Raw genomic sequence first — 13,742 nt, forward strand, 5'->3', positions numbered from 1 at the left:
TTGCATGGACATTATAATAATAATAATAATAATAACTTTATTTCTATACCACCTTTTAAAAACACAGGTTTCCAAAGTGCTTTGACAAACAGCAAAAACAAGAACAAACTAAATCAAACACAGAAGAACATAACAAATGCAAAATACTCAAAATAATTAAATACAATTCAACAGAAAAGAACCCAAAGTGCGCGATACCCAACAGACCATATATAACCCGACCATCACAAGAACCATCATAAGAACCATTATAAGAACCCAGGCAACTCAAGAACCCAACAACACAAGCTGAGACCAAGAGGAACCAAAGATGTAAGAAACTAAAAGAGATAAAAGCAAATAAAAAGATAACAGCAATAAGAAGGTAAGAGCAGAAAAAGAAATAGAAACAAGTGGTGAAAGGATCAAAAAACCCAAAACTATAATATTAATAAAAATAAAAAGTAAATATAAATATGAAACATAAATAGACAAAGTAAGTAAGATAAGAAATTACCAAGTTAAAACATAAGAGGAGATTAAGATATGAGCATAAATACGAGATAAGACCATAAATAAAAGGACTACAAGCACCATGCCCGGAGATTTCTTTTCTGCGCACCTGCGTCCAAAATGTGTCGCAAGTTGCGTGCGCAGGCGTCGCCATCTTTGAAACCGAGGAGGCGTGCATCACAACACTGCACAAGCCTCTGCAGCGAAGTTAGTTCTAAGAACGAAGCTTTCATATTAAAACCTCTTTTGGTTCGAGCATTGCTGAGCGAAACATGGACCACGCAGACATGCAAAGCAGCGTGTCTCCTCAGCCAGCGCCGGCGCATCACGACACCGACTCCCCGGAGGAGAGCCCGGCGAACAAAGGCAGCCCGGCGACCCCGCAGGAGCAGCAGCAGTCCCCCGCAGACGACGAACAGGCAGAGGGAGCCGCGGAGGGAGCAGAAGACGCCCCTCAAGAAATGACTCTGGACATCACCAGCTTCCGGAAGCCCGGGGAGAAGACGTTCACGCAGCGGTCGAGACTCTTCGTGGGGAACCTCCCGGTGGACATCCCGGAGGAAGAGTTCAGGAAGATGTTCGCCAAGTATGGCAACACGAACGACGTTTTTATCAACAGAGAGCGGGGCTTCGGCTTCGTTTGCCTGGTATGTGTGTGTTTTAAAACTGTTTTGTCATTTTATTAAACGTGTTTCTCAACGTGGAGTGGAAAATGTGCGGCTTTGGGATGTTAGCTGCTGTGCTGGATTGACTTCCGGTAGCTTCCGTTTGTTGACATTATTTTTGCGTGTCTGTATGTTTTGCCAAATTATGCAGAATTATTATAATTCACATTTTTTCGCTTTTCATAAATTTAGTAGGTGAGTAATGACCCACGTTTAGTCAAGTGCTGAAAAAAAAAAGCCACATATTTTAATGTTAAAAAATCTCTTACCATCTTGTTCAACTACATTCTGTGACGTCACAGTGCACCACTGAAGGTCATGATGTGTGCTCGTCGTCTTTCTTCTGGTTTCAGGAAACCAGGACTCTTGCGGAAATTGCGAAAGCCGAGCTGGACGGGACCGTCCTGAAGAATCGACCAATCAGGATCCGCTTCGCCACGCACAACTCTGCTCTCACGGTGCGCAACTTGCTCCCCGTGGTGACGAACGAGCTGCTGGAACAGGTGAACAAGTCAAATCCCCATTGTGTGCTACGTCTCAGAAATACAACGAGGACATTTCACTTCCTCGGGTTGACGCCGCTCTGACTGATTTTTTTCTGACTGTCGTGCGGCGATGTTAAATCTGAAAACAACCTTCCTACCTTAAGGCCTTTTCTGAGTTTGGACCGGTGGAACGGGCGATCGTAGTGACGGATGACCGGGGTCGTCCCACTGGGAGAGGGATCGTGGAGTTTGCGAACAAGCAGTCTGCGCGGAAAGCCCTGGAGCGCTGCACAGAGGGCGCTCTGCTACTGACCACGTAAGCGGTGTGGGACGGGGACGGGGTTCGGAGGAGTGGTCACACAGAATGTCGAACCTTTAAAGCTGCAACAATATGGAGCTCCCGTGTCGATTTTTCCTCGAAGGCCAGTTCTCCCAGCTCCCCAGCTTATATTGAAAGGATTTTTCTTTCTTCACACGAAGGTTCGGTCTTCAGGTGCTTTCACACACAGACAAAAACTCCTGAAAACTTGCAGGCATCAGCATGTTTGAACCCCAACAACATCATTCTTCACCCCGTCTTTCCCCATTTGCAAATTTTCCCTGCGAGCTCCGCGGTAAAAAATAAATAAATTGTCTTGCATGAAGTTGGGGTGAGCTCGTGAAAGTGAGAGTGCAGGAAAACGTCCAGGCATGTAGTGACACGTCTTCATTAGGTTTTCTGTTCACACCTCAGCAAGTTTTTGTTGATATTGGGAAAGCGTTAAAACTCCTCGTTGCTTTGACGTAAAAAGGCAGAGATTCTCATGGTGGCGTCGGACACTTCCTCCACCATTTCCACGTCCTGAGATGTGTTTATGTGAACGGATTTCAGGAAAGTTGTTTACAGTTATTTGTAAAAAAAAAAAAAAAATTTACAACCCTGAACAGTTATCATGGCTGCGTTTATTCTTTTTTTTAAATATAGTTATTTTCAGGCTGTAGAGCTAGGACAGTGGATAGAGTTGGAAATCAAGGAGAGAGAGAGTAGGGAACGACATGTAGGAAAGGAGCCACAGGTGGGATTTGAACCTGGGCCGTAGAAACTGCAAACATGATGACGGACGCACGCTTGTAGGGGCTTTTTTTTTTTTTTTTTCCAGTGCTGCTGTCTCTGGAGAAAATCTTTATACACAAAGTTCTGTTTTGGCATTTTGATCAATCTATTCAAGTCGGCATGACGATGAACCTTTTTCAAAAAAAAAGTTGACTTCAGTGTTAGAGGTGTTGTGCAGACACGTCTGATTCTGATCCAGCATTTCTTTCTTGTAATATCACCTTCACCTTCTTCAGCACACCTTGTCCAGCCATCGTGGAGCCCGCGGAGCACTTGGATGAGGAGGACGGACTGCCTGAAAAAGTGATGCAGAAGAATCCAAAGTACCACAAGTAAGTGTTCGCCTCTCGAGGTCAATCCGGAGTCCGGGTATCCCGTCAGCTGCCACAGGAAAAAACACCGAAATTTGTCGTCGGTCTTTGATTTACGAACATTTTTTTTTTTCCCTTCAGGGAACGAGAGCAGCCGCCGCATTTCGCTCAGCCGGGGACGTTTGAGTTTGAGTACTCGTCCCGTTGGAAGGCGCTCCACGAGATGGACAAGCAGCAGCGGGAGGTGGTGGACAGGAACATCCGGGAGGCCAAAGAGAAGCTGGAGGCGGAGCTGGAGTCGGCCAAACATGAACACCAGCTCATGTTAATGAGACACGGTTGGTGCTGTCGCTTCTTAAATCCTCTTTTAACCTCACTGTGTGTGTGTGTGTGTGTGTGTGTGTGTGTGTGTGTGTGTGTGTGTGTGTGTGTGTGTGTGTGTGTGTGTGTGTGTGTGTGTGTGTGTGTGTGTGTGTGTGTGTGTGTGTGTGTGTGTGTGTGTGTGTGTGTGTGTGTGTGTGTGTGCTGTATGAATTTTTGCTTTTTTGATAAGAACATTGGATACAGGAGGTTTTGTGATATGGAAGAAAAAACAGACGGTATCTTCAACCCACATCTTCCCAGAGAGAGAGAGAGAAAAGAGGCAGCGGGGGTTAATCAGTGTTGAGAATAAGTAGAGAGATCCCTGGTGATCCCTGACTGTCTGCAGCGGTCTTTACTGACCTTGTCCTCCCCTCTCCCCTTCCAGATCTAATGAGACGTCAGGAGGAGCTGAGGAGACTGGAGGAGCTTCGCAATCAGGAGCTACAGAGACGAAAGCAGATAGAGATGAGGCACGTTTCTGTTTCCTTCAGACCCAAAGCACTTGTACAATTTGTAAAAGAAAAAAAAAACAAAAAAAACATGGCTGTTGTTAACTCACGAGCATTGGAGTGATTTTAGCGTCATCATTTTTCTTCTTTTTGAGGTAATATCAACTTTATTGTCTCACAATGTGAGATTCGTCTTGGGCTCTTAACCCATGCTGCAGCCATAAAAAAAAGACAACAATCAACGTCATCATTCACGTCAAACATAACACGATGAGCATGAATTAAGTATTTAAATCCATCAGGTTCAATACCGGTGTATCAGTCCTCTTGGCATGGGACACGGGAGGAGTCACTGACGCTCTTATTAGCTTGCTTTAGAGGAGCTAGTTAAAAACATCGTCTGCAGGGATGTGTTGATGTTTACCTCCTGTAATTATCCATGCAGTCTGAATCAATCTAATCAGTTTTGTTCTTTTAGCTGCACAGACAGGTTTAGACTCTCTGACCTGATAAAAAAAATAAACACACATTTCTGATCAACACCATGAACTCTGAGACGACGTAAAAAAATGTTGTTGTAATCTTCTGCAAATTTCTGATATGTTGGTTAATGTGCACTATCCTAATTCAATCCATTCAATGAAACCAATAAATAAATGAAGTGGTTGATGTTCTTATTTCCCTCTTCACTCCGTCTGTAGGCATGAAGAGGAGAGGAGGCGCAGAGAGGAGGAGATGATGAGGCACAGAGAGCAGGAGGACCTCAGACGCCACCCTGAAGGCTTCAAGCCAAACTACATGGAAAACGTGAGTACAGCCTGAACACACACACACACACACACACACACACACCAGCTTCCTCTTTATATAATTATTGTACTGTAGACACACAGACAATCAAGTATGACACCTAAAAGTCATGATTCTACCAATGCTGCACAATCTTTGTCTTCACTAGGCATCAGATTCTCCCGCTGGCTTTATTTGAGCTCACACATGAAACTTAAGAGAATCACATCACGAAGCATTTTGAGCTCCTTGTTGTTGACATTCTAAATCGGTCGTAGCATACAGTATGTGTAGCGTCAAGTGAAATCAACCTTTCGCAAAGATGAGCGTCACTCATGTCTCCTTGCATCCTCCTCCGCTGTAATCGGCTCATTCAGGACAACAGCTGTTTTATTTGGCGGCACGTCAAACCGCCCCCCTCCGCCTTGCCCGAGGCACATCTCGGTGGAGAAATCATTTCATTTTTTTTTACGATTTGCGTTGCCGTGCAGGGACTTCTAATTTCATCATCGGTTGTCATAGCGATTCAGTAACACCTTTTTTGTAGAGACGTTATCTTTCTTGTCTTTCTCATGATTTTGTTCTGTGTTTGTGAAAGTTGCTGTCAGGCTGCCGTGGATACGTAGCACAGGGAGTAAAACGCCTCGCATAATCTGAGCTCAGTGAGATGTGGAACAACACCGTTTTACGTATTTAAAGATGGCCCGAAGACTCTACGGTCCTGTGTGCATTTTCTTTATCTCTGTTGTATAACTTTTTTTTTCTTTTTAAGTTTGATGTTAAAGTCAGGGTTGGTGATTTTCTCCAGATCCACTTTTTAAGATTTTGGTTGAAATCGTCTTTTGGTCCTGACAGACATTAATACCTCGTGTTCTCTGAAAAAGGAGCAAAGAAAATCCATCATCTGTCGCAGTTTGTAAGCCCGTAAAAACTTTGACCAATGTCTGCCTCGAGGTACCAATCTGATGAACCAATCAGGCGCCTCCCTGTCTCCCTGCTCGCTCTCTTACCTCTTGCGTGCACACGCGAGGGGGCGTGGCCTTTGAGGGAGCACTGAGGGAATGCAACTTTCGAAATCCTGCACGTTTTTTTTGAAAAATGACCACCCCTGTCTTTAACATGCAACCACAAGAGAACCTCTGATTGTTTTTCTGTCATCTATATTTATCAAGAATGACGGAGCTCATCCATCAACTACATTTCCATTTTTGGTAGATATTAAACATAGAAGAGTATTTATATCAATATATTCTAAAACTAAAGCGATGAGGCTTGATGTTCACACAATCTTACTCCAGTGTTTCCCACAGGTTGATCGAAGGAGAACTTCATGTTTATGTGAAATATTATTATTATTAAGCACTGCCTCTTGGGTTCTGTCAGGGAACGTCTTTTAATGATTATTATGAGTTATTTAACAATTTTAACTAAATCCGACTTCTAACTTCTTCTGCTTTGTACATCCTCATAGTTTAAAAGAAGTAGTCAGTCTGTAGAGATAAGACAGTGGACAGAGCTAGAAATCAGAGAGAGAGAGAGAGAGGGGGGGGATTGACATGCGGGGGAAAAAGAAGCCACAGGTCAGATTAGAACCCGGGGCCGGCCCGCCTGAAGGACCAGCGCCTCCGTCCAATCAAACGATTATAACACAGGCTCCACATTAGCTTCCGTCCAGGTCGGGATGTAAAGACTATCTGCTGCCACCTAGAGGCTAAGTACAGAGAACACACTGGAGACACATTCTCCTGATTAATATACAGACACAGTTGCAACACATTGACCATTAAACAGGTAAGTACATAAGGAAGACGGAGACCTTATCAATTTACAATAACTATATCACTTCTTCTGCTTAATTTCCCATGTTTACTTTTTTAAAATTCTCCATTAGCTGTATAGTTTTAAAACCAGCATAATGATATTTTTTTAGGCACTGGTCGCTAGTATGACTTAATTTATGCATTTATAAACGACAGGTTTGATCAGTGCAAATGAACTAAATAACTTATGTCCAGCTACTTATCTACATAAAGCGTTCTTTAAATGTTTCATACAGACATTCAGTCCTGGACTTGGCTCAGTGCTGCTCAGTAAAAATCTGTTATTGTTTCATTTAATTCTGTGTTTGTTTGCAGCAGTGAGAGCATTGTGTGTTGTTCAGATGTATGCCTATTAGTCATAATGTTAGAGAGAGAGAGAGAGAGAGCGAGAGAGAGAGAGAGAGAGAGAGAGAGAGAGAGAGAGCGAGAGAGCGAGAGAGAGAGCGAGAGAGAGAGAGAGAGAGAGAATGAATGAACACCCAAACAGAACATCTCTTTGTGTGTTTGTGGGCCCTGACGCACCAAGCTGCTACAAGTCATTTTGGCTCAATCACAGATATTTGTCTTGTTTTTCACTCTGAATCAGAGGCAGTCAACCGGTGTAGTCCTGTTGTGTTACATTTTATTTCTTAAAGCACGATGAGACTCAGGATTGGCCTTACCATTGCATAAAACAAGTGAATATTCTGCTTGGCACTGATAACGCGTGACTGGTAGAACAAGACTGAAAAGGTATTTTAGTGACGATGAACCTTCAGGCAACAGTTTAACGGATCTTAGTTAAGAGTGACGGCGAGATTTGAAAACTGGCGTGTGGCATCCCAACGGCATGCCAGTGTCATTCATGGCGCGCCAGTTTGCCAGGGACATTTGCACCCAGTCTTACTGACCTGGCGACATAAACGTCTTTACCAACCATAAATGTTCTAGTAAAAACGGTCCATGCTGTGATTGGCTGATAAAGCACACGCCGTAGCCTAGCCGCCGTAGACACTGGTATTCATTTACAAGTGCATCATGGTAGTACGGCGTCTGCTGCTGAATTTTTGGTGCCACAAACAACACAGGAAGTGGCATGCCTCACACCCGCCTTAACCTTGGAGCTGCTGCTTTGTTATCCACTGAAATTTAAAGGTAAGGTTTCTTTGTTTCTTGGTCGACTTGGTGCATCAGGGCCGTGAGTAAATGGCCACATTTTCTCACCTAACTTTTTTTTGTTTTGGAATGTGTTTCTTCTGAAGTGATACCTCTGCCGAGAAGATACCCTGAAGCCTGTTTTATAACTTTTTCTCACCTTTTTTCTTTAAAACAGATTTGCACAGATTAACTCATTTGATTTCATTAAGGCTTAAGTGGAATCTTTGGTTTTGCACAGTGGTTGCAAGAAGCTCATTTGTGAGAAGTGAATCTCTAGATCTACGGCTGTTTCCACCTGGGTCGACCGGTCCCAATCATGTTAATACAATGAATACTTTTGGTGTGTGTGTGTGTGTGTGTGTGTGTGTGTGTGTGTGTGTGTGTGTGTGTGTGTGTGTGTGTGTGTGTGTGTGTGTGTGTGTGTGTGTGTGTGTGTGTGTGTGTGTGTGTGTGTGTGTGTGTGTGTGTGTGTGTGTGTGTGTGTGTGTGTGTGTGTGTGTGTGTGTGTGTGTGTGTGTGTGTGTGTGTGTGTGTGTGTGTGTGTGTGTGTGTGTGTGTGTGTGTGTGTGTGTGTGTGTGTGTGTGTGTGTGTGTGTGTGTGTGTGTGTGTTACAGGCTGTACATAAGACTGTGCGCTGATTTGTTTTCAGCACATTTGCACTTAAAGCAGAGTTTTATTCTCTTCTTCACTTCTTCCAGAGAGAACAGGAAATGAGAGGGGGTGAGCTGGGCCCTCGTGGAGCCATTAATATGGGAGGTACGGGCATGATTATGTAACGACTGGTTGATACAAAAACCAGACAAAACACTGACTATGATGCGTACATTACAACTGCCTGAATGTCAATTATTAGTTGTGTTTTGTCTTTCACCCCGGGTGCTTTGACTTTTCTACAAGACAGTCCAAAACGACTTAAAGACATAACTGACCCTGTTCGGTTTGAATGAACACACTTGGGGTGCAAGACAAAAAAGACAAACAATACACCACCACATGAATACATGTCGTCCTTACTAACTTATACACAGTTTACTGAGGAGGTCATCTGATTGGGTAAAGGTTATAGAGTATTTGGTCCCTGAGCTCTCATCCTTAGTTTATGCAGATTCAAAGAAGGTGACTCAAATTTGATCTTCACTGTGACTTCATTCAGATCATTGCACCTATAAGTGAATAATATAAGGAATTAGAGTAATGACTTGTTGTTGTCTTCACATTGTGTTCATTATGTTGATCTGCTGAGAGAAGGATGAGGGGCCAGGGAGTTCTACATTGTGACCTTGATAGTCAAGGTGGCTCTTAAACATTCGAGGATTATTACCAAGGATTGCACATCATCTCTACAAACAGTAATGTTTGGTACTTACTCCTTTTATTGCACAGAATTCATTCCTCTCCGTTTATTATAGCCAGTGTTTACCTGTGAGGTTGATATTCGAGGTGTTGGGGATTCTGTCATGTCTTACACATCTTACATCTTTGCTTTTCTGACTGCTGTAGTTTGGTGCGTCGGTGTGCATGGATGCCACATGTGTGTATTTTTTTTTTCTTCCAAAGTCATTATTAAGTTTCTATCCAAAGTTGAATTAAGAGTCCGTTGCAAACTTTGGATTCTGGGAGTTTGTTTGTCCAAATCGTGGCTGGTGGAGCTCATTTTCCAGATGGGGTCATTGAAAAATCTATGAAAAGAGAGAGAGAGAAAGTGAAGACATGAATGGTAAACGGTCATGTGGCTGCAGGAGCTGGGGATCAAACCTCCAACCTTCCAATTGAAAGATGACCCCCACCGCCACCCCTTATAAGTCCCCCATCCCTTGAAGGGGCGGTTCTTCATTCCTCCCAGGAGCCTTAACACTTCCAATCAAATCTGGATAAATGCGTGCCAGACTTCCTCTGTATGTGGTCTCAATCGGTCCTCAGGAAGCACCGTCTTCCTCCCACAGTCCAAAAGATATGCTTGTTAGATCGCTGGCGCTACATGTCAGTTTCTGATTGACCGGCAACCAGCTTAGGGTATACCCGGCCTTTTGACCAATCTCCCGCCCCCTGTGATGTTTAGATAACTGATGGAAGGATAAAGGGTTAAACAGTGCTTATTCAAAATGCACACAAACACAAGGCGGAAAGCAAACAAATGCTTGCTTGAGGCCTTATTGTGTCTTATAAAATATGAATATTTACCTTCAAATCAGTGATCCAGCTGATTGAGCTCTCCTTTCCATTCAGAAATTGCACCTTCAACTGTGCTTGAAGTGATATTTCTTCACTCCGATTGACTTGTTGTTTGTGGCTCCATGTGTGGTGAATGACTGTCTGTTCCTCTGATGTGTTCGTGTTGGTCCGACTGGTTTCCTCATGGTAAGAGGTTGTTTGAAGTTGAAGATGATGTGCAATCCGAGGTTTAGCCAGAAGTAGATGTCGACCCTAACCCATTGGCTGGGTTTGGTATCATTGTGTCCAATGTCGTCAATGAATATCTTCACATGTTCTTTTACTTGTCTACAGTATCTGACTGGACAGTTTGGGTGTTTTGTACAACAATAGAAATTGTAATGGCGTTATTTAAAAAAAAAAAAAAGTTATGACAGGGTTTTTTCAACCAAAAACCATTCCATGAAAAGTCATTTAAATTACTACAACGTATTATCGATGTGATGTCATAATTTAACAAGGACGCCTTGAAATTCTCTCAGACGGTGGTCATCTTAAAAATCTCATACCGTTGCAGCTTTTTTTTTCGGCATTTGGCCACAAAGTTGAGGTTTTACAGTCGTAACTTCTACTACTTCTGTTAATAACACAAGCTGTCGTCTCCCGTCGCCGTTAACGTCTACTTTAAGGACACACATCGCCTGGTGACAACTTAAGATTAACGCTGGTTTTTGGTTGGCACAGTCGTTTTTGTTTGATATAATTATGTTGTAAATGTATCTGGAGAAGAGATTTAACAAGGTTTTGATTGTACAAAAAAAAATATATAATCGTAGAGCGCCACATGAATGAGTCCTAAACCCCCGGAAGTAAGTTAGCATTTTAGCGCCATGCGGTCCAACGTCTAAAAGTCAACGGGGATTTTGAATGGGTTTGTGGTTAGACGCCTGAAATAAGGTCTGTGGTTCACAAAAGCTTAAGAGATGTTGGCGTTTTGTTAGACCACATAAACTACGTTAGGTAATGAATGGTAATTGAAGTTTTTCCGCGTCTTTAAAAAGGCGGTTGCTAACAAGCGGCTAAATGTGACTACAGTGGTCGTCGGGGACATTAAACGTCATCACGCCGGGAACTCTGTCAATAGTCCGTGACGTCTCCTGTAGCTTTAATCTTTAGGTTAAGGTGAATATTATGTTAGTAAACAATTTATTAAGCTACGCGGATTAGTTTATCGGAGATCGTCTGAAGGATAACGCTAGTGACGTCACAATCATCCGGCCGTGGTGTAGTTAGCTTTAGCATATCGTTAACTTTTTTTTACTTCTGTCGGCCGCATTAACGCTACAAACAGCATAAAAAATGGCGTTCATTTGTGAAGATTATCCTGCTGAACAAAACGCCTACGCATTAGCAACGTGTGTTTTCTGCAATGATCCAAAATCCAATAGGAGAATTCTCGTTAGACCCGCATGGCGATGCTACTTCCGGGTTGGCGTGCAACAATACGTCGTGTGGTTTGTTCGCTATTAGCTGTTGACCAAAAGCCAACGTGAACTTAACTGCGAGGTCATCGGGTTTTAATTGTCGCGTTCCGTTTTTAGTCAGCTTGAGAGATCTTATAGCCACCGCCCGATTGACAAACCAATGCTTCATTGTTTTGGGTGTAGATGGCTTTAACCAGGGCTCTCCGGGGCCCGCTGCTAACCCGGGTCAAATGATGGGCGTGAGTGGAAGGGGAGGAGCCGTTGGCCCCGATGGGAACGCGAACATGGGGTCACCGATGATGTCCGAGAATGGAGCCATGGTAACGTATCAAGACAATTAAACTTGGGTTTATCCCTCCAGAAGTCCACCTTGGATGTAGCGGCCATTTAACTCAAATTGATCTTAAATTTGGAGGCACAACTAATAGTTTTCTTTCTCTCTCTCTCTCTCTCTCTCTCGCTCTCTCTCTCTCTCTCTCTCTCTCTCTCTCTCTCTCTGTCTTCTGGGCACGCATCTCTCCCTTCCACTCTTGGTTGCCCAATTGGATCCCGTCTCACCCTCAAACATGCTAACGTGCTACCTTGCCAATGGTTCAACAACTCTTTTTTTTTTTAATTCACACAATTCCCGTTTTTTTTAACGCTGCCCCCCGATACCACAGCGAAACGATAGATACCCACAAGGCGGATCAAGCGAGGGCCGACAGGTTGAGTCCCCAAAGCAGCAGCATCAGCAGCAGCAGCATCAGCAGCAGCAGCAGCAGCAGCAGCAGCAGCAGCAGCAGCAGCAGCAGCAGTCGCCGTTGGGCCCTCAAGTTGGACAGGCTCCAGGATTTGGCAGGGGAAGTCCAGTAGGGGGCGTCTTTGACGGGCCAAATAACAAGCGCCGCAGGTTCTAACTTCTCAAAGATGCGGTTCTCGTGGATCTGTTACTGACCTTATCTCCCGTCCTGGGACTTCGCTGGACTATGTTTTTATGCATTCTTAAAAAAAAATGGGACAAGAATGCAAGCTGTGACTTAGTGGAGATAACTCGTCCCCCCCAGTGTCTAAACACATCTTCAGTGTTTCTACACAAAACCTTTTTACTGTTTGTTTATTTTCTTTATTTGATCGATGTTTCTTCTGGTGTGGGGTCGATGTCCTTGGATACACTATAAAGCTGCTCTAGGGGAGAGGTACAGTATGGACAAACAAAAAAGGACATTGACAAACTGTCAAAACCAAATACACAAACCCCCACACTCAAAAACTTGGGACTAAATCATGTCTACATGTCTTAACTCAAGATGTCCTCCCTTTTTTAAAATACTGTGACTTTTGGAGAATAACATGTTTGATCAAACAGTGAGTGAATGTTTTTTAAAGCTTGAGTGCATTGTGTATTTGATGGTTAGGAAGAATAAAACCTTTATAGAAAGACGTGTGCTTCTTCTTGTGAGGGAACTCTCATCAAACACCCAAACCCTGCGTACTCAACCCTCTTCTTATGCTTCCTAGCAAGATACATGTGAATGCTTCTGCCTCTTAAAAGGCGATCTTTTCCTTACCTCTGATACTTTTCTAAAGTGCTGAGCTCATGGTGTATTCATATTTAGTCTCTGTAAATAAGTACTTTGTAGACCTGCACTTTTTGTAAGTTTCTTAAGCTAACATTTGCAATTAACCTGTTTGAACCTGAATATAAATGTCTGTTTTTTTTTGCTTTTTTAATCTAGCTATGAGTCCGTCAAGAAGCGGTGTAGTTGTAACAGAATGCCACTTGAAATCCCAAAACACAGCAGTACAACATCACATAAGCATCCGCTTCACATCCCGTGCTGAGTGTGATTTTTTTTTTTGTGTTTTTTTTATGATTTACTGGCTGCTATTTGAATGAGGTCCCAAAAACCTCCTGCAATTCCTGCCTATGAACACAGGGTGGCGCCAAAGGTCATGAAACACAAACACAAGAGCGTCACTTAAAAAACCACACAAGATGGAAACTTAAAACATTTGTTTTATATCTATATCACTCTGTTTCTACTACGGCAAGCCGTGCAGGAAATTAATATGTGGAATTGAAGCTGATTTCAATTCTCCAAATCCAACAGTTTCATTGTTGTCATCCTAAAGACACCCTGCTGAAGAAAATGCAAAAATGACATCAGCTGAAATATACCAATAGTTTGTTGACCGTCAAAACTTTTTTGAAACAGCTGTTGGTACTCAAAATGATTTGAAGATCATCAATTATTGGAACACTTTTACCGCTTCAGAGTAGTAATGCCCAACAAAACAGGCCGAGTGCACTTTGTGCATCCATCTTTAGGGAACTACAAACCTCCAGTCCATATATTCAAAGTTTCATTCCGTATATTAATTTCCTAAATGGCTTGCCATGTTTCTACAAAATATAAAAATGTGCATGTTGCTTTAAACGTGGTGAGTGAAAGCATTCTGGGGTTCAGTGTCTTGCCCGAGGACACTTCGACGTGACGCTGCAGAAGCTGGGAATTGAAC

At 43.2% G+C, this 13,742-nt stretch overlaps 1 protein-coding gene across 1 annotated transcript; it reads left to right on the forward strand.

The window, feature by feature from the left end:
• Window positions 1-574: 574 nt before the first annotated feature.
• On the forward strand, window positions 575-12,662 carry pspc1 (paraspeckle component 1). Its single transcript, XM_061033128.1, has 11 exons — window positions 575-623; window positions 712-1,139; window positions 1,511-1,660; window positions 1,807-1,958; window positions 2,972-3,067; window positions 3,188-3,384; window positions 3,795-3,879; window positions 4,560-4,665; window positions 8,304-8,361; window positions 11,424-11,560; window positions 11,903-12,662. The coding sequence occupies exons 1-11, from the start codon at window positions 575-577 to the stop codon at window positions 12,137-12,139; spliced, it is 1,695 nt and encodes a 564-aa protein (XP_060889111.1). The 3' UTR covers window positions 12,140-12,662.
• The last annotated feature ends 1,080 nt before the right edge of the window (window positions 12,663-13,742 follow it).

The sequence above is a fragment of the Labrus mixtus genome, chromosome 24 (assembly GCF_963584025.1).
Source record: "Labrus mixtus chromosome 24, fLabMix1.1, whole genome shotgun sequence".
In the NCBI taxonomy this organism is placed as follows: Eukaryota; Metazoa; Chordata; class Actinopteri; order Labriformes; family Labridae; genus Labrus; species Labrus mixtus.